Source organism: Nicotiana tabacum, chromosome 15, assembly GCF_000715075.1.
Source record: "Nicotiana tabacum cultivar K326 chromosome 15, ASM71507v2, whole genome shotgun sequence".
Taxonomy (NCBI): Eukaryota; Viridiplantae; Streptophyta; class Magnoliopsida; order Solanales; family Solanaceae; genus Nicotiana; species Nicotiana tabacum.
Genome location: NC_134094.1, coordinates 54,128,634 through 54,148,154, shown reverse-complemented (window position 1 = coordinate 54,148,154; position 19,521 = coordinate 54,128,634). Strand labels below are relative to the sequence as shown.

The 19,521-nt window shown below is 39.3% G+C and overlaps 1 protein-coding gene across 1 annotated transcript; it reads right to left on the bottom strand.

Moving 5' to 3' along the window:
* Positions 1–7,188: 7,188 nt before the first annotated feature.
* On the bottom strand, positions 7,189–10,577 carry LOC142169630 (uncharacterized). Its single transcript, XM_075231519.1, has 9 exons — positions 10,470–10,577; positions 9,314–10,415; positions 9,126–9,184; positions 8,726–8,843; positions 7,981–8,258; positions 7,723–7,866; positions 7,517–7,635; positions 7,416–7,418; positions 7,189–7,312 (listed from the first exon to the last, which is right to left on the bottom strand). Exons 1-9 carry the CDS (start codon positions 10,575–10,577, stop codon positions 7,189–7,191), a joined length of 2,055 nt encoding a protein of 684 aa, XP_075087620.1.
* Between the last annotated feature and the right edge of the window lie 8,944 nt (positions 10,578–19,521).

The following is a 19,521-nucleotide window of genomic DNA, read 5'->3' as shown; positions in this document are numbered from 1 at the left end:
AGGGCATAAACAAAGGATTAAATTGTTACAAGATTGTATCCTGGATATTCCATAGCGTCCATGAAGGGCTAAAGTAATAACTAATAACATGAACCGCAGATCAGAAGATAGTTTAGGCCTACATAAAGGTTGATCGCAGGAAAGAGGAACCTAAGGAGATACATCAACTAAGTAAATTAGGAGTTTGATTATTGGACCCAGAAAATTATGGACATCGTGATTGAGAACATTGCAGAGTCACTCTTAATATCAGAGGTCCAGTTAGAAGAATACCAACCTCATAAGAAGTCAGTATAAAGCTCTCATCGAATCATGTAAAGAGGTGCAAGTATTATAATAGAAGTTCAAGTTGTGGATGTAAATTATACCTATATGGAAGGGAGGTCATGAAAGAGATAGAAGATGTGATGTAAGACTTTAAGGTAAGTAAGTTAAAGGTAAACAACATACGAGATACTCAAATGCAGAAGGTTGTGAATAGTCCATACTTTGGATAGAAGGCTAGAATCGCGGGGATTCAATATCCAGGAATGATAGCGGCATCGCCAGTGGCATATCTTGCAGCCTATAGTTTCTAGGTATCGAAAGGTCTAGTTAAGAGAGTAAAATAAGAGTTATAGATGATGTGATGTCTCGCTTGATGTTCCAGAATAACACAAGGAAATCTATGGTGCAAGGAAGTTGAAGTAAGGCTGCGAGTAGTATAAATGGATATGTACGGGTCGCAAGCTAAAGTATGGTAGAGCGACAACATTGTAGGAAGAAAGGAGTAAGGATAAGAAAGGGAAAGTGAGAAGGTGACGAGAATGGATAAGCCCTCGGGATTAAGCCCATGAAAATGAAAGAGAGCTGATGGGTTATCTAAGTTATAGAAAGCTCAGTATAGCCTGAATGAACTCAAAGTAGTCTAAGACTAGTAGCATTTAGAAGAGATAGAATGCTGCCCTGGTAGTAAAATAAGGTTGTAATTGTGATAGATAAAGGATGATGTTTGAGCCTTTGATTGAGTAATGAATTGAAGAACAAAAAAAAGAAGGAAATTTCATAAATTGTACAGGATTAAAATCCCCACGCAAGATGAATCACATTGGGATACTGTGAAATAGGGTTATGGAAGTATAGTATCGCCCGCAGGTGGATCATTCTAATCACTTCAGATATCCCCCGATGAGACGTAAGTCCTAGTGACAATGTATTACGTAAGAGATTTTAAGTTATCAGTAGTAGATTGCAGATCAACATTGAGGTGAATCAACAATGCATGGATAAAAGTTACAAGGTATGAGATGAGATTAGGAAATCATTCTTAAGATGAACGGTAATGAAGAAGCGGTAAAGAACTTAGATTTATATAGGATAAGCAACGAGAGTAACCTGGAGTTTGGTAGCAGGTCTCAGTAACGATAAATCAAAGTAAGAGTTATGGTATGACCTACCTAGATGCAATACAGTAACACGACTGGATAACCGAGGCTATGAAACAAGATATAGCAATAGTCGTAAGTTCGACAAAGTACCGATCAAGAACTTCAGTACACCTATAGATGCCCAGAGGGACATCTTGTCAAGTTCTGTATATTTTCCCAAAGTGAGGCCTAGAGATTGGCTAAAAGCTGAAGGAAAGAGTTGCATAGGTGCACATACAAGGGAAAAAGTCATACATGCTGCATAATAGAAGGTAGTAAGAGTTACGAGATTGGAAGAATTCCGACCACAGGCCGTGGTGTGAGAAAGAGACCTACAGGTGGAAATACCCTGGACTTTGGATTTATTCACAGAACAATTGCCTAGCTGGCAAGGAGAGTATTAAAGTATACACAAGAGCCATAGATTATGAAGATGATAAATGCATTAGTCAACATTCGAGGACGAATATTCCAAAGGGGGGAATGATATTACACCCCATGTTTTCATACGTGAAAGTATGCCTTATGTAAATTGATGAAAGCTCAAAAATGAGATGTTATATCCCGCATTTTGAGATTAATCGACATAGGCTCGGGAATGAGATTAATTTAAGATTATAAGTATTACGCTATTTCAAATAAGTGATAAGTAAATTTGTGAAGGTGAGAGGGTAAGCGAATCGAAGAAAGTGAATTTCATCGAAGTTCGACATTTTGAGATAAAATACGGTCCAAGCTACGATACCCCGTATTTATGGACTAGTGCCATACAAGGTAACACATGACCATGATAGTGAGGGGTATAAGGTGTGTTAAAAATGAGTAGTATTTTAAATAATTTGAGATAATTCTTAATTATGTGAAAAATTAGGTAATTATAGAATTTTAAGTGGGAGATTAACTTGTAATTGAATTTTGTGGATAATTATTTAAGTAAAGATTTGGATAATTGTTGGGGGGACAATAATCCACGTGGGATCATGAAGGTTTGGCAGCAAATTGCCAACAATATCATGCCTAAGGAGGAGGTGGCACTACTTACATCTATATCTCATTTTTGGGTGGAAAAATGCTATTATGGAAGCCTTTCTAAATTCACAAAGTGAAAGAGTCTTATGACTTTGTGAAATTTCAGCAAACATACGGATGAAGCATCAACAAAAAGGCATACACAAGATTATGATCAAATTTACAAAGTGAGATAGATTGGCAACGTGATTTTGCTTCAACAAAATATCATATGAAGTTATATTGCGTAATAGCAACGAGATTTGTAATTCTAAGAGAACACGGTGCAATCTTTCTCAAGAATATCATACGGATTTTCCCCTACTTCGATCCATCGTTACATGTTTCGCCGCAATTTACGTGTGTTGAAGGAATTGTCAAGAGAATCGATTCAGGTATGTTAAGGCTAAACCTTTCTTTCATTTTGGCATGATCCAGTAATTACATGTGTTTGATAACGAGGCATAAAAAGAAGTTCATACTCCCGAATTTATATACATTATCCTAGTCTCATAAATTATAGTATTCTCCATATCGGGACTTCATATTTTATTGAGTATTGTCTTCTTCCAGTCAAGAGAGCAGAGAGCATATATATACTGTATTATAGTATTTTTATTACCATCGAGCTATAATCTATGGGCAGGCCCCTATTGGGCAACCTCTGATCAGATGGTAAGTTATATACCGAGCCTACTATGGCCGAGCGCCTATGAGTGAGCCCAGAATGGCCGAGATATATAGACTTTGTATGGCCGAGTGCCTATGAGCGAGCCTACTATGGCAGAGTAGTTATATACCGAGCTTTATAAAGCCTGCCAACTATTTTACTTACTATATTGAGAGAGTTGAGTCAGTATCAGCAGGTGAGCATATATTCAGATTATCTTTGACTCCCAGTTACTTTCAGTTATTATATTATCATATCATATTTAAGCTTTCAGTATATTTTCTTACATACTCGGTACATTATTTCGTACTGACATCCCTTTTCTGGGGGCGCTGCATTTCATACGTGCAGGTTCAGACAGACATGCCCTTCGGAGTTGCCGGGTCTAGAGCTTTATGTACATCTTGTGCATATATGTATATATGATATGAGTAGGTCAAGGCCCTGTTCCGATCACAATATATCCATCAGTAGAGGCTTGTAGACATATCCTATCAGTTAGTGCAGTATGTTGGGCTTGTAGGCTTTTTATGTATATTTTGTTGGTTAGCCAGCTGTAGTAGTTATGACGGCCTTGTCGGCCCAGCATTATATTGATTTTTAGTCAGCATTCGCAATTGTCTTGCAATATGGCCCATGGCCAAAGTATGACATTATATGTTCATAGTCCCTTAGTCGCAAGTTTGTATGCAAGGATAGGTGAGGCACCAGGTGCCGGTCTCACCCCCAAGGTTCGGGGCGTGACAACAGTGATACATGGTAGCTAAGTGCAACAATAATCAAATCAAATGCATCCTCTCAGGGTCACAGTCACTCAGCCTTCCTATTCACTCAGCACTCGACACTCGGCACTCACACTCAGTAGGTACCTGCGCTCACCGGGGGTGTGTGCAGACTCCGGAGAGGCTCCTTCAGCCCAAGCGCTATAATCCACACGGACAACTCACGTGTTATAGTATAATATCTGGATCCGCATGGACTACTCACTTGCTACAGTATAATATCTTGATTCGCACGGACAACTCATGTGCTATAGTATTACTATCTCACCATCAGGTTCTCGGCCTCTCTCAGTCATAAATCTCTTCAGTCTCTCAGGCTCTCAGTAGTCATGAAAGTCAGCCCCAATATAAATGATATAATGTATCATCAAGGAACAATAGAGACTAAGATATAATTAACAGGTAAAATTGTGACTGAGTACAAAACAACAATTTAGCAGATAATTCAACATGTACACGACCTCTGTGGGTCCCTACAGTTCCAACACATAGTCTAAACATGATTTCTAACATGATTTGTGATTCAATTTCTCTACTACATGGAGAATGTACAGATAAAAACAAATTAAACAACTACACGGTTCCACATAATTCGACCAAGTCACAATTCCTACGTTACACGCCCACACGCCCATCACCTACCATGTGCGTCACCTCAAAACCAAATGCATGACACGTAATATGGGGTTTCGTACCCTCATAACCAAATTTAGAACTATTCTTACTCAATCCGAGCAAATCTCTACTCCAACACGCCCTTGCCTCACAAAACGGCCTCTGAATGCCTCGAATCTAGCCATAAACAATGCGATATAATCAATACGGGCTAAAGGAATCAACTCCATAAGAAAATGCTAAGCTATTAATCAAAATAAAAATTGGCTCAAAAGCCGGCCCCCGGAGCACGTCTCAAAATTCAACAAAAGTCACAAAACCCGAAAGCCCATTCAATCACGATTCTAACCATACCAAACTTATCAAAAACCAACACCAAATCATCACCCAAATCTCCAAATCAAACTCTCCAAATCAAACTCTCCAAATCCCTAGCCTCAAACTCCCTATTTACACCTTAAATACACACCAACTAGGTCGGAAAATCAATGGGAAGCAATATTATTGATCAAAAATGAGTACAAGGGACTTACCTCAAGAATCCCCTAGAAAACCTTCTCAAAAATCGCCTAAACCGTGCTTGAAATATTTGAAATGAAGCCAAAATCGTGAACCCTTATATAAAGCCCATTCAATCACGATTCTAACCATACCAAACTTATCAAAAACCAACACCAAATCATCACCCAAATCTCCAAATCAAACTCTCCAAATCAAACTCTCCAAATCCCTAGCCTCAAACTCCCTATTTACACCTTAAATACACACCAACTAGGTCGGAAAATCAATGGGAAGCAATATTATTGATCAAAAATGAGTACAAGGGACTTACCTCAAGAATCCCCTAGAAAACCTTCTCAAAAATCGCCTAAACCGTGCTTGAAATATTTGAAATGAAGCCAAAATCGTGAACCCTTATATTTAACTTTCTGCCCAGCCTTTCCGCTTCTACGGACACTTAACCGCATCTGCGGTGTCATAGAAGTGACCAAAATTCTTGTTCTGTGTTGAACCACTAGAGCTGGGCCTCTGCTTCTGCGGTCCTCGCCTCACATCCGCACAATCGCGGGTGCAAAACTCTCCGTCGCACCTGCGAGCCCTCCGCTTCTGCGCCCTTAATGCCGCATCTGCGACCACGCAGGTGCAGAAATAACCTCGCACCTACGACCTCTACTCACTTCCTCCCTGGCCACTTCTGCAGCTCCTTTCTCGCTTCTGCGATAACGCACATGTGATCCCCACTCCGCAGGTGCAATTACACCAGAAGCTGGTGAGCTTCAGCATTACCTCAAAGTTCAAATCGATCCGATAACTATCCGAAATCACGCGAGCCCCCCGGACCTCAACCAAACATACCATCAAGTCCCAAAACACGATACGAACTTAGTCGAGCCTTCAAATCACCTCGAACAACATCTAAAACACGAATCGCACATAGATTCAAGCCTAATGAACTTTGAACTTCCAAATTTCTACAACTGATGCCAAAACCTATCGAATCATATCCGATCGACCTCAAATTTTGCACACAAGTCACAAATGACACCACAGACCTACTTCAACTTCCGAAATCAGAATCCAACCCTGATATCAAAAAGTCCACTCCCGATCGAACTTTCCAAAAATTCTAACTTTTGCCATTTCAAGCCTAATTCCACTACGGACCTTCAAATCACAATCCGGACACGCTCCTAAGTCCAAAATCACCTAGCGGAGCTAACAAAACCATCAAAACTCCATTCCGGAGTCGTTTACTAAAAGATGAACATCCGGTCAATTATTTCAACTTAAGCTTTCAACCTTGAGACTAAGTGTCTCATTTCATCCTGAAATCTCACCGGACATGAACCGACTACTCCGGCAAGTCACATAACAACTATAAAGTACAAAATGAGCAGTAAATGGGGGAACGGGGCTACCACTCTCAAAATAACCGGCCGAGTCGTTACAGAAATCTTTCCTTCCTAAAATGCACCCAAACTAAATCTCCATGCTTAGAAATAACAGATTTTCGCCCCCCATTTCTTCTTAAGGCAGTTCGTTCATTCTACCGTTCAATTGCAATCCTTGTTTGTTCATGAATCTTCTTTATCATTTTAGCCTTATTCCTACCATCAAGATTAACAATGTCATTATTAGGCATAGGCAACAAATTAAAGGGAGTGAGGGGATTAAATCCATAAACAACTTCAAAAGGAGACTTACCAGTAGAAGAGTGGATAGTTCTATTATAGCAAACTCTACCATGGGCAAATGTTCTTCCAAAGAAGTTAATTTTCCTTTTAAAACAGCTCTCAACATATTCCCTAAGGTCATATTAATTACTTCCATTTCCCCATCAGTTTGTGGGTGACAAGATGTAGAAAATAGTAATTTAGTTCCCAACTTTACCCAAAAAACTCTCCAAAAGTGGCTTAAAAATTTAGCATCCCTATCACTAACGATAGTTTTAGATATGCCATGTAATTTAACTACTTTCTTCAAAAATAAATCAGCCACATGTAATGCATCATTAGTCTTCAAGCATGGAATAAAACGAGCCATTTTTGAAATTCTATCTAACACCACAAATATACTATCCTTACCATACTTAGTTCTAGGATGTCCTAACACAAAATCCATAGAAATATCAATCCAAAGAGAAGTAGGGTCAGGAAAAGGAGTATGAAGACAATGTGGTAACACTTTTGATTTGGCTTATTTACATTCAAGACATTGAGAGTACACTTTCAACATCCTCTTGCATGCCAGGCCAAAAACAATATTCAGCAAGTATATCCAAAGTTTTGGGCACTCCAAACTGTCCCATAAGTCCACCACAATGTGCTTCTCTAACAAACAATTCACGCAAAGAGCAATTAGGAATACAAAATTTATTTTCCTTAAAAAGGAACCCATCTTGAAGATTGAACCTTTCATAAGGACCCAACTTACATTCTGCAAAAGCCTTGCCAAAATTAGAATCATTAGAATAAAGTCCCTTGATTTGATCAAAACCCATCAATTTAGAAGTAAGAGAAGAAACCAAGACATACCTTCTTGAAAGTGTATCAGCAACCACATTCTCTTTTCCTTGCTTGTAAGCAATCACATATGGGAAAGTTTCAATGAATTCAACCCATTTTGCATGGCGACGATTAAGCTTACCTTGGCTCTTCAAATATCTCAAGGATTCATGATCAGTCTTAACCACAAACTCTCTTGGCCATAAATAATGTTGTTATGTAGCTAAAGCCCTTACCAAAGTATATAGCTCTTTGTCATAAGTTAAGTAGTTCAATGTATCTCCACTCAACTTTTTACTAAAGTATGCAATGGGCTTCGAGCCTTGCATCAAAACAGCACTAATTCCCTTTCCAGAGGTACCACATTTAACCTCAAAAGACTTAGAAAAATCAGGTAATTGCAAAAGAGAAGCAAAACAAAATTTTTCTTTCAACAAGTTAAAAGCATCATCTTGTTCTTTTTCCCATGAAAAACCCTTATCCTTTTTAATAACTTCAGTTAAAGGAGCAGCAATGGTGCTAAAATCTCTAACGAATCTCCTATAAAAACTAGCAAGTCTAAAAACACTCCTAACTATAGTTACACTGTTAGGTTTAGGCCATTCTTTGATTGCTTTGATTTTCTCTTCATCGACTTCAACTCCCTTAGAACTAACTACAAAACCCAAGAATACCACACGATCCACACAAAAAGTGCACTTCTTAAGATTAGCAAACAAATGTTGCTTTCTAAGAACTTCAAAAACTTGTTTTAAGTGTTCCACATGCTCATCTACATTTTTAGAATAAATCAAGATATCATCAAAATAAACCACCACAAATTTCCATGAAAATCCTTAAAAACATGATTCATCAATCTCATGAAAGTTCTGGGTGCATTATTCAAGCCAAAAGGCATAACTAACCACTCATAAAGCCCATATTTGGTCTTAAAAGTAGTTTTCTATTCATCTCCAGGATTCATTCAAATATGATCACTAACCACTTTTTAGATCAATTTTAGAAAAGATTTTGGATCCATGCAATTGATCCAGTATGTCATCAAGACGAGGGATAGGATGATAATACTTTACCGTTATCTTAATGATTGCTCTACAATCCACACACATCCTCCAAATTCCATCCTTTTGGGTACCAGTAGGACAGGAACAGAGCAAGGACTCATGCTCTCTCTCACAAAACCTTTCTCAAGCAACTCCTCAACTTGCCTTTGAAGCTCCTTTGTCTCTTCTGGATTACTCCTATAAGCAGGCCTATTTGGAATTTGTGCTCCAGGCACAAAGTCAATTAGGTGTTCAATGCCACGCAAAGGTGGTGGACCTTTAGGAATATCCTCAGGGAAGACAACATCAAAATCCTTCAAAAGAGAAGAAACACTACTTGGCAAAGAAGAAGTTAGTAACTCAGAATTAATCAAAACTTCTTTGTAAGTAAGTAGTATAATGGGCAGCCCCACTTTTTTGCATTCAAACACTCTTTGGCTTTTATGTACAAACTCATCTCACCAAAACTTTCTTTTTTATCACTCAAACCCTCTTTTACCACTTTGCTCAAGTTGTTGCCCTCTCTCTCTCTCTTGGACATCTCTTTTTTTTTTCTAGCTCTTGGCCTTCTTTCTATTCTTTTCCCTCAAGCTCACTTTTTTTCCTCCCCTTGATTTTCCCATTATTTCCCTCAATCTTTTTTGATCTTCAAACACTTGAGAAGGACATAAAGGTGCAAGAGTATACTTCTTGCCATTAAGCTCAAAAGAATATCTATTCTTTCTTCCATTATGAAAAACATTCCTATCATATTGCCACGGACGACCTAACTAGATGTGACAACCTTGCATAGGAACAACATCACAAAGAACAACATCCACATACCTACCAAAAGTAAAGGAAATCATGCATTGTTTGTTGACTTTCAGTTCACCACTATCATTCAACCATTGGAGTCTATAGGGCTTAGGGTGTTTCATGCATGCAAGCTCTAACATGTTCACCAAGTGTGAACTAACCACATTAGCACAACTACTACTATCAATATTTATAGAACAAGTTTTCCCCTTTATTCCACACCCAGTATGAAATATATTCTCCCTTTGTTCTTCACTATTGATTCCTAAATTTCTAGTCATAATCCTCCTAACTACCCCAACCAACCCATCATTAAAAGGCAACTCTAAATCATCTTCACTCACACCTTCCTCTTCTTCCTCTTCCTCACTTTTTTCTCCCTCATATTCTCCATCTATAGTCCTCCTAACTACCCTAACCAAACCATCATTAGGAAGTTCTACATCATCTTCACTTACTCTTCCCTCTTCTTCCTCACTTTTTTCACTTTCATATCCTCCATATTCTCTCAAAAGAATATTTCTTCTATTTGGACATTCATGCATCATATGGCCTCTTCCATGACATTTGTGACATTGAATTGAACTAGAAGGTTTATAGGATCTAGAATTGAAAGCTTTACCTCCCTCTTTCTCATCAACTTTACCTTTCCCCTTGTCTTCTTGAGGTCTAGAAATCACTTCTTGTTTTGGCCATGGCTTCTTGGAATTGGTGTTTGGCCAACTTCTCCATGATCTAGCTTGCCTTCTCCTTTTATTTTGCTTTTCTATTTTTATAGCCAAATCTACAAACTCATCTATAATTATATATTGTTGTATCTCTACTACATCAACTATTTCTTTATTTAAACCATTAATCTTTCTAGCCATAGTGGACTCTTCTTCTTTCATACAATTAGCTTGGATCATAGCCATATCCATGGCTTTAACGTATTCATCAACAGTCATGGTTCCTTGCTTCAAGGTCTGAAGGCGCAATTGTAGGTCTGTTTGAAAGTGGGACGGAACAAACCTCTTCCTCATGACTCTCTTCATCTCGGTCCAAGTAGAAATGGGTGGTTCTTCATCTTGTTGTCTGTCCCTTGTAAGCTTTTTTCATCAAATAGAAGCATAATAAGAAAATTCAACAACGATAAGCTTAACCTTCTTACCTTCAGAGTAGTTGTGACAGTCAAAGATGGCCTCAACTTTCCGCTCCCAATCAAGGTACAAGTCTGGGTCTCTTATTCCCTTGAAAGATGACATCTTCATTTTTATGCTACCAATATTATCATCTTCTACTCTACCTCGTTGTCCCCTCCTATCTCTTCAAAGAAAGTGAAGAACCAATCCTAGAAAGAGTAGGATTTAGTCGAAACAAAACCCGAACAAAGGAAAGGATTATTAGAACGAGATCTAAGGAGTAAGAAAATTGATTTTTTTTTCTTATCCTTAAAGATCTAGGATCCCCTCTTCTTATTTCCTTTCTTGACTTTGGAAACAAACACAAACAAAATCTGATTTCTTGAAGAGCAATATGTTTCTCCCTTTTTTTGAAAGATTTTGCGTTTTTTTTTTTACTTTTTTTGATAGTGTACTATTCACTGCTATAATAACTTTTATTTTTGTTTTGCTTTTACTTTTTTTCTCCTTTGTTCAAGAAAACCCCAAATTTTATCAAGAACAGAATGTTGATACAACCGCTCTGATATCTCTTGATAAAACAAAGGTTGGGAGATCCAAGAACTTAAAGAAAATAAGTTGAAGAAATGCGTAAGCAGTAACAAAATGCAATTAAATTGAGAAAAGCAAGAAAAATAAACTAGATATGTGGAAATTGAAGGAAAGATCCAAGAACCCCTAGATTATGCTAATCTAAATTTTGACAAGATCCTAATGACAACAAGTTGGTTATGAGCCTTCACTAGAGATAAACTAATCAAGAACTAGATTCGGATCTTGACTTCGAAGAATATCAAAAGAAACCAAAGATATCACAAGAAAGAAAATTATCTTACTACCTTAAGCTATGGACTAGTTAGGGTTGCAAGATAAATCTCAAAGTAAAGTTTACAAAGGTTCAAATGAACTCACAATAATAATATTAGTCTTCAATGTTCTTCTCCACATTGAAAGACAAGCACCCCTTTATATATTAGTAAAGAAGGAGCTAGTCAAGACTTCAATAAAATGACAATTATATTCCCTAGAAGAATAGAAGACTACCCACACTAAGACCAATTTAGTCAACATACACATAGACCAATGCAAGTCAACATAGATTAAAACAACTATTAAATACATATTCTAGAAACTATTTTTGGCTTATTTAGACTGCTGAAAATTCCTCTTTTTGGGGAATATTTGGGCCTCATTACATCTCCTCTTGGACTTTAATTTGGGCCTCTAAATAGTTGTAAGACTTGGCCCAAAGATCCTACTTGTGCTAGAGTTCTTCTTCTATTATAAGATACTTTTTAATTGCCAATTGAAGCTCATTAATCTTGTCTTGAAATTTCTTTGTTTGAGTCCTTGTCATGGGCCTTCTTGGAACTTTCAGAGTTCATCTTTCTCCTTTAATGACGTTGAACTGCCATGGTTGCTATCAAATACTCACCCCATCAATGAAAGCACACATTTGTGTTCCTGTTGTAAATGGATGATTTATCACATGCGCTCATGCCATGATGGGTTTTCAACATACTGGGTATGCAACGATGAGGTATTTCAACATACTGGGTTTGAGAACCTATAGCGGGCACTTCCAACCAGTGAGTTATGAGTTTTATTGGCTGCCAGAACCATTTGCAATGGTTTATACCATCGTTTTTTTGCGTCGTAGGGGAGTGCAAAAAAAATACGGATACATAATCAAATGGATGTTAGGGATACTGTATTCGCCCGTAAATGTGGTATATGTTACCAAACATGGCACGATTGCAGCAAATGTCCTATAGTGGGTTATGGATGCGGTGGCAATTCAACTCCTGGTGGGAGTCCAACATTGGCAGTTATCAAGCATGTTATTAGTGTTTTTAGTAGTGTGTTTAGTAGGAACAAGTGTCTGTAATAGTGTGTTTGTATTATGAATGAAATAAAATTGTATTTCCAATAGTGTTAACTCTAATTGACACATTAGCATTAAAAATTCAAAAGACTACATAACATATAGAATTAAAAAAATAGACATTTTCATTCATCATTATCGTCATTGTCGGGCACTATTTCTTCGCTATTATCGTCGAGGTCTTCTTTTTCATTGTCTTCATCTTCTTCGTCAGCATATTCTCTGTATCCGTCCGGACCCAAGGCGTCATAATCTAGTCCCCAATTAACACACATTTCTCGTATTTCATCACTATCATCAATAAGACCACTTGCTTATTTTCTACAACAATATGGCATTCCAATGTCTAACTTCTACGGTAGATATTTTGGTAGGCCCTCCCACTTCACAACTATTAGGAACATAATAATGAAGATCTCTATGCAATTTTTCATTCTCTAATAAAGACCAATGCTGATCTTCAGTCCCTTGGAGGTAGTTAAGATCATCCAGTGCATGATGAACGGCTAGTGCCTTTTCCATCTCTAAGATCTCCTTCATGCCGAATAACTTCTGGTTCTTTTATGTATGTGGAAGCTTGGAACCTTTGCCAACAATGCTTGTGGTACAGCTAGACCATGCCAATGACACAAGACCTCATAATCACACCTTTTTGAGTATAGGGGAACCCACCGTAGGTTTTCACCCCAAATTTGCACACTTTCAGACTTTGTAGAATACGCCTCCCCCTCAATAATGTGTCCCACATGCACAGATGAAGGCCCATCAAACTTTTGATGTTGGGACGGATGATGACACAGATGATGCTGACCATACCTAACCAATAGGTGCCTTTAACGCACTTGTTTGTTCTATTTCTTAGACCTTGGCGGTAACCAGTGCTGGTATTCGTAAGAAGAAGGACTCATGCCCAACGACCAAGAAAGGGAAAAAGAAGGCAGATGAGGGGCCTCCTCTTAACCAAGGGAAGACCTTGATGTTTGTTGAGATAAAAATTAATGGCAAGCCCATTCGGGCGATGATAGACACGGGCGCTACTCACAACTACTTAGCCTCAACTCAGGTAGAATGCCTTGGTCTAATTATGGGAAAGGGCAGAGCTTGTCTCAAGGCTATTAACTCACCGCCTCAAATAGTGGGTGGAATAGCCACAGGAGTGCCAGTGAATCTTGGCCCCTATGAAGGCAAAGTCAACTTGCGCGTGGTGATCATAGATGACTTCGAGCTAATAGTTGGGTTGGAATTTATGAGGCAAACCAACACCATTCCATCACCTTATGCTGACATGCTACTGATGATGGGAGCAAACGGGGCCAGACCCTGTATTATTCCTTGCACAACCATAAAGATGGCCGCTGAGAACATCTCGGCCTTGCATTTGAAGAAGGGAGTCAAAAGACATTAACATACGTTCCTGGCTACCCTTTGTATTAAAGATATAGAACGCTCCTCGGGTCCTATTCCTACACCCGTGAAGGAGTTGCTACTGGAGTTTGAAGACGTCATGCCACATGCCAAAGCAACTCTCGCCTAGGCGCGATATAAACCATGTGATTGAGTTGGTGCCGGGTGCAAAGCCACCCGCCTGAGGTGCCTTACAGAATGTCACAACCCGAGTACACCGAGCTTTGGAGATAGTTGACAAAAATGCTAGACACGGGGATTATTGTGCCCTCCAAGTCCCTTTATGGCTCCCCTGTGCTATTCCAAAAGAAACAGGATAGCACTCTACGACTTTGTGGTGATTATTGGGCCCTAATCAAAATCACCGTGAAGAACAACTACCCTATCCCGCTCATGGCATATTTGTTCGATACATTGGGTGGTGCCACAGTGTTAACCAAAATAGACCTGAAGATAGGTTACTGGCAAGTCTGAATTGCTGAAGGAGATGAACACAAGACGACCTGTGTGACATGATATAGGTCGTAAAACTTCCTAGTCATGCCATTCGGCTTGACTAATGCTCCAGCCACATTTTGCACATTGATGAACCAAATCTTCCGAGAGTACATTGACGAGTTCATAGTAGTCTACTTGGACGACATTGTGATATATAGCAAAATATTTGAAGAACACCTGGAGCACCTAGGGAAGGTCCTAGCCTGACTGCGAGAGCATGAACTATATGTGAAGCTGTCCAAGTATGCATTCACCCAAAAGCAGATTGACTTCCTTGGACAAGTCATCGAGGAAGGGCAGATAAAGATGGACCAACAAAAGATTCAGGCTATCATAGATTGGATGCCGCCTAAGGATATCCATGCCTTGAGGGCGTTCCTTGGCCTATGCAAATTTTATTAGTGATTTGTAAAGAATTAATCTCTCATTGCATTGCCGTTGACAGAATTGCTGAAGAAGGTCACGCCTTGGGATTGGGGTCCCAGGAGAGCGGAGGCCTTCAACGCATTAAAAATGGCTATGTCTAGTACCCCCATCTTGGCCCTTCCTGATTTGGCCAAGCCATTCGAAGAACACACGGATGCCTCTGACTATGCTCTAGGCAGAGTCTTGCTATAATAGGGGCATCTAGTGGCGTACGCGAGCCGAAAGTTGAAGGGTGTAGAACGGTGCTATGCCGCCCACGAAAAAAAATTATTGGTTGTTGTCCATTGTTTACGCCTTTGGAGGCACTATTTGCTGGGCACCCTGTTCGTGGTCAAGACAGACAACACAGATGTTAGCCATTTCATGACCCAGCCAAAGTTGAATGGACGACAGGTCAGGTGGCAGGAACTCCAAGCAGAATTTTACTTCAACCTGGAGTACCGAAGTGGGAAGACCAACCAAGTTGCTGATGTGCTCAGTTGAAGGGCTGACATAGCCTCGGTGTGCCTACTCGCCACCCTAAGGGGGAGCAAAGTGGCCACTACTGTCGATTTGGTAGGACAAGGCAAGACTCGCCAGTTCTACATGGAAGATAGGTTCCTGAAGGTGAAAGGGAGCCGACTTTATGTTCCTAAAGAAGGAGATCTCTGAAGGACTCTTCTGATGGAATGCCATGATACTTTGTGGGCCTGTCATCCAGGTGAAGAACACACCATGGAGTTGTTGCGCCGTGCTTATTATTGGCCTCAAATGGCTGATGATGTTGCTCAGTAAGTGAAAACTTTCCTAGTATGCCAGAAAGACAAGTGAGACCACTTGACACAAGCGGGACCTTTTGAGACATTGCATGTTCCAAAGAGACCTTGGGAAAGTGTTTCACTGGATTTCATCACCGAGCTGCCCAAGGTCGGCGATCTTACAACTATCTTAGTTGTGGTAGATCATTTTCCAAGTACGCTACATTTATAGATGCCTCATAATATATATCAGCAAAAGATACAACTCAACTCTTCTTCTCTCATATTGTCAAATATTGGGGTCTTCCTAAGACATCGTTAGTGATCGCGACTCTCGCTTCACTAGCAACTTTTGGACTCAGCTCTTTAAGTGCCTCGGGTCCAAATTGAGCCACAATTCAAGTTTCCATCCGCAATCTGATGGCTAGATGGAGCGGTTCAATGGCATGCTGGAGGAATATCTTTGCCAATTTGTTACTGGATCGCAGAAGAATTAGGTGAAACTTCTGGATGCTGCTCAACTATGTTTCAATTCACAAAAGAGCTCTAGTACGAACAAAAGCACTTTTGAAATTGTTACCGAACAATAACCGCTACTCCCACCCACTGTGAATGCCCCAAACATGTCAAAATATCCTCGAGAGAAAGCTTCTCGAAGGAATGGAAGCAAAATTTGGAGATAGTGCGGAGCTATCTTGTCAAGTGATTTATGCGGGTAGAAGCTATTCTCGATGATAGAGTGATTCATGCTTCAAGGAAAGATCACCAAGAATTCCTGGTGTAATGGAAGGGCTATGATGCAGAGGTGAATACTTTGGAGAGGGGAACAAACCACAAAGCGTACAACAGCCTGATCGAAGATTATCTTGCAAGTAAGGCGCCAAAGATGTTGCCAACTCAGGTAAGGGAAAATTTCATGGGCGGCTTTCCACCCATGCCCCATGACCCCTTAGACGGGCCCCATGGTGTCCTGGCATGCCTCCCAATGCCTAGCGCCATGGACGACCACGTGGTCTTCGCCACGCTAAGTGACAAGTGCGCTGATAGCCCTTGCCAGTGCCCAGCCACAGGCAGATACCAACAGCGCCGCACGCATAGAGAACGCCGCGCGCGTAGACTCTGATGTTAAAGACAAGGTTGCTGCCAACAAACCTGCTTCTGCTTTGTAGGAATATAAGTCATTTTTATTGTAAATATAGAGTAGTTTTACTTCATGTATTTCCATTATGTCTCTATAGCTTAGTTATTAGGGTGGGTCAAGTGATAGCATCAAGGACAAGGATAGAGTTTTGGAATCTCCAAGAAGGCCATTTACATGACTAAGGTTGCTGGACTTCAATAGAAAATAAAGAAGCTTTTAATTATAGAGGACGAGCTCAAGCCCAAAGGAGATGAATTGTACAAGTTTTACAATTATTTAGTGGCCCAAATTGAAGTCCAAGAGGAGGAAGATTGGGTCCCAAACTTTGCCCTTGAAATCCAGCAAAAGGGCACACAGAAGAGCTCAAAATGAGCTTAAAAGAGGTCCAAAAGGTGGTGTTTGAAAAGGAGCCCAATTTGAGTCCAAACCAATGGCCCAAACTAGTAGTTTTAAGGTCCAAATCTGCCCCAAAAGGATTTGGCCGCCCACCCTACCTAATTTTAATGATATTTCTTATTCCTTAGCAACCATCATACCTAATTTTAATGACTTTTTATGCCTTAACAGCCACCCCACCTAATTTTAAGGACTTTTACTCCAATAAATAAGGAGTTCTTCTCATTCATTTAGGCACTTCATTATTGATTAAGAATATTATACTTTGAGAGTTCTTTTGAACCTTTGTTACTTATTCTTTGAGATTTATCTTTCAACATTTACTAGTTCATAGTTCAAGGTAGTAAGATAACTTCTTTATTGTGATATCATTGATTACTTTGTGGTATTCTTAGAAGGCGATTAGTACGAGTTATTAATTATTTTCTTAAGTTACTCATAAAGTGGTCAAGATCCGAATCTATTGTTTTGATTTGTTTTTAAGTAAAGGCATTTGATTTCGTCAATAAATCAAAACAGTGTTACTTGGATCTTGTCAATGCTATAGAACATGCGTTCTTGGAAGGTCTTGGAATTCCTTCCTTGAATTTTTCCATATCATTTATTTTCTGCACTTTAATTTCAGTTGTTCAATTCCTTATTATTATTGCTTCCATATTTACTTCTCAAATTCTTACTCTAGTTTGTATACCCGACTTTGTTGTTATCATCAAGCAAGCAAACAATTCTCTGTACTGGTGTCTCTCCCCCTACACACCATATTGCTCTTTCTATAATAGCTTTCGTTAATGCAATCAAGCTTTCTTTCATTCTCAATTCTCTTTTTTGTTCTCTCAATTGATCTTGACATTGGTTTTCCCGTACGGCACTGACAATCTCGTTTAGCGTATGAAGGGGATCCCAACTGCCAAATTGTAACTACACGGACATATGTTGCTTAGCCTTACGTCGTCCTTCCAAGGAATCTCAGGAAGGTGCCGCATAACAGTTATATTAATGGGTTTATTTTTTAAGGGACGTAAAATACTATACCACTTATCATCTACCAAATCAATAAAGTAACCTAGCATATTATTTTCAAGAAAGGAATTAATTGTGTTAACTTTCTCACCCGTGCCATGTGGATCTTTTGAGCTACCTTCACCCTTTTGCCTATTCTTAAACCATTTATTAAATGTAAGTGGAATTTTAGAAAGATTGGTTAAATGAATAACTTCAAAAACAATTTGGTTCTAGTTATCAAGAACACAAATATAGGTAGTACGACATCACACATGTACAACATGTGTTATTCAAATGCGAGCCTTGTCTTGTCCAACTGAAAAGGCGTGTACGCACATGTACCATAATGATTTGTTTACTAGTTTAACATGGCACATGTACAATATAAGCTATGCAAAAATTCATACATACTTCAGAAAAATAATACAAATTAAATGCGCACATTGTCTTGTCCAATTGAAAGGCATGTACGCACTTGTACCACAATGATTTGTTTACTTGTTCCACATGGCACATGTACAATATGCGCTATGCAATAGGATGAACAAATATTATCGTACGTACTTCAGAAAACTATACAAATTAAATGCGCGCCTTGTCTTGTCCAACTAAAAAGGCATGTAAGCACTTGTACCGTAATGATTCGTTTACTTGTTCAACATGGCGCATGTACAATTTGCGCTATGCAACCTAAAGCCACCCATTCTTCCCTTTGAATACCCCACGCATGTTACTTCATTTTTTGCAAATTCTCACATCTTAAACTACCAATTAATCTCCGCTTTCATAAAATTTTCAAGTTCCAGCAAAATGATATGTCTGGTTGAAATGAGGTCCACAGGTGTTACTGCGGGAAACGTGCAATTTTGAAGCCATACTGGGCCACTTGCAATCTTGGGTGCAAACATTGGATGTGTAAATACATTGTGAGTTATTAATATACAAATTTATGTTGGTTATTTACATTGATAGTCGTTTGTTATCATGACCATTCGTAGGAGGAAGATCAATGTATTTTTGAAGAAAGGTACGATGAACATGTTACACCCCAACTTTGGCAGGTGTGACCAGCACATGACGCCCGAGGGCCTATGCGCACCGATGTTCATACTTACATCTCTTTCATCATGAAACTTGGTCCAACGAGGCCTCCAAGTAATAAAACCAGAAATTAAAATGTACACATCTAACTGTGAAAGGAATATTAACATTTTATACAACTTCACAACTGCTACCAATAAAGTTATAACTAACACTTGCATACATCCGAACACTAGTCTGCAAGCCTCTAAGGGTGCCGATAAAATATACATATCTGCACAACCTGGTCAGGACAAGGCCCCGTTGTACCCAGAATAACTAGATCATACACTTAGCTACCTATTGACTTCTGAATAGCTACTCTAAAGAAGTGGAGTGCGAAGACCAACAGCTGGAACAAACACCTTACTGGGGAGGGACGTCACCGGGTCTATCTGCACCTGTGGGGATGAACACAATATCCAAAGAAAAGGGAGTCAGTATGAAAGATGTACTGAATATGTA

What these genes read in the sequence shown, in the direction of transcription:
- LOC142169630 (XM_075231519.1), bottom strand. Translation starts at nt 10,577, where the DNA reads ATGAAGATGTCATCTTTCAAGGGAATAAGAGACCCAGACTTGTACCTT. An exon ending in AAATAGGCCTGCTTATAGGA is followed by an intron (nt 8,259 to 8,725) that starts GTAATCCAGAAG and finishes CTAAAAATGTAG; the next exon opens with ATGAGCATGTGGAACACTTA. An exon ending in ACAAAGAGCTATATACTTTG is followed by an intron (nt 7,636 to 7,722) that starts GTAAGGGCTTTA and finishes AGATATTTGAAG; the next exon opens with AGCCAAGGTAAGCTTAATCG.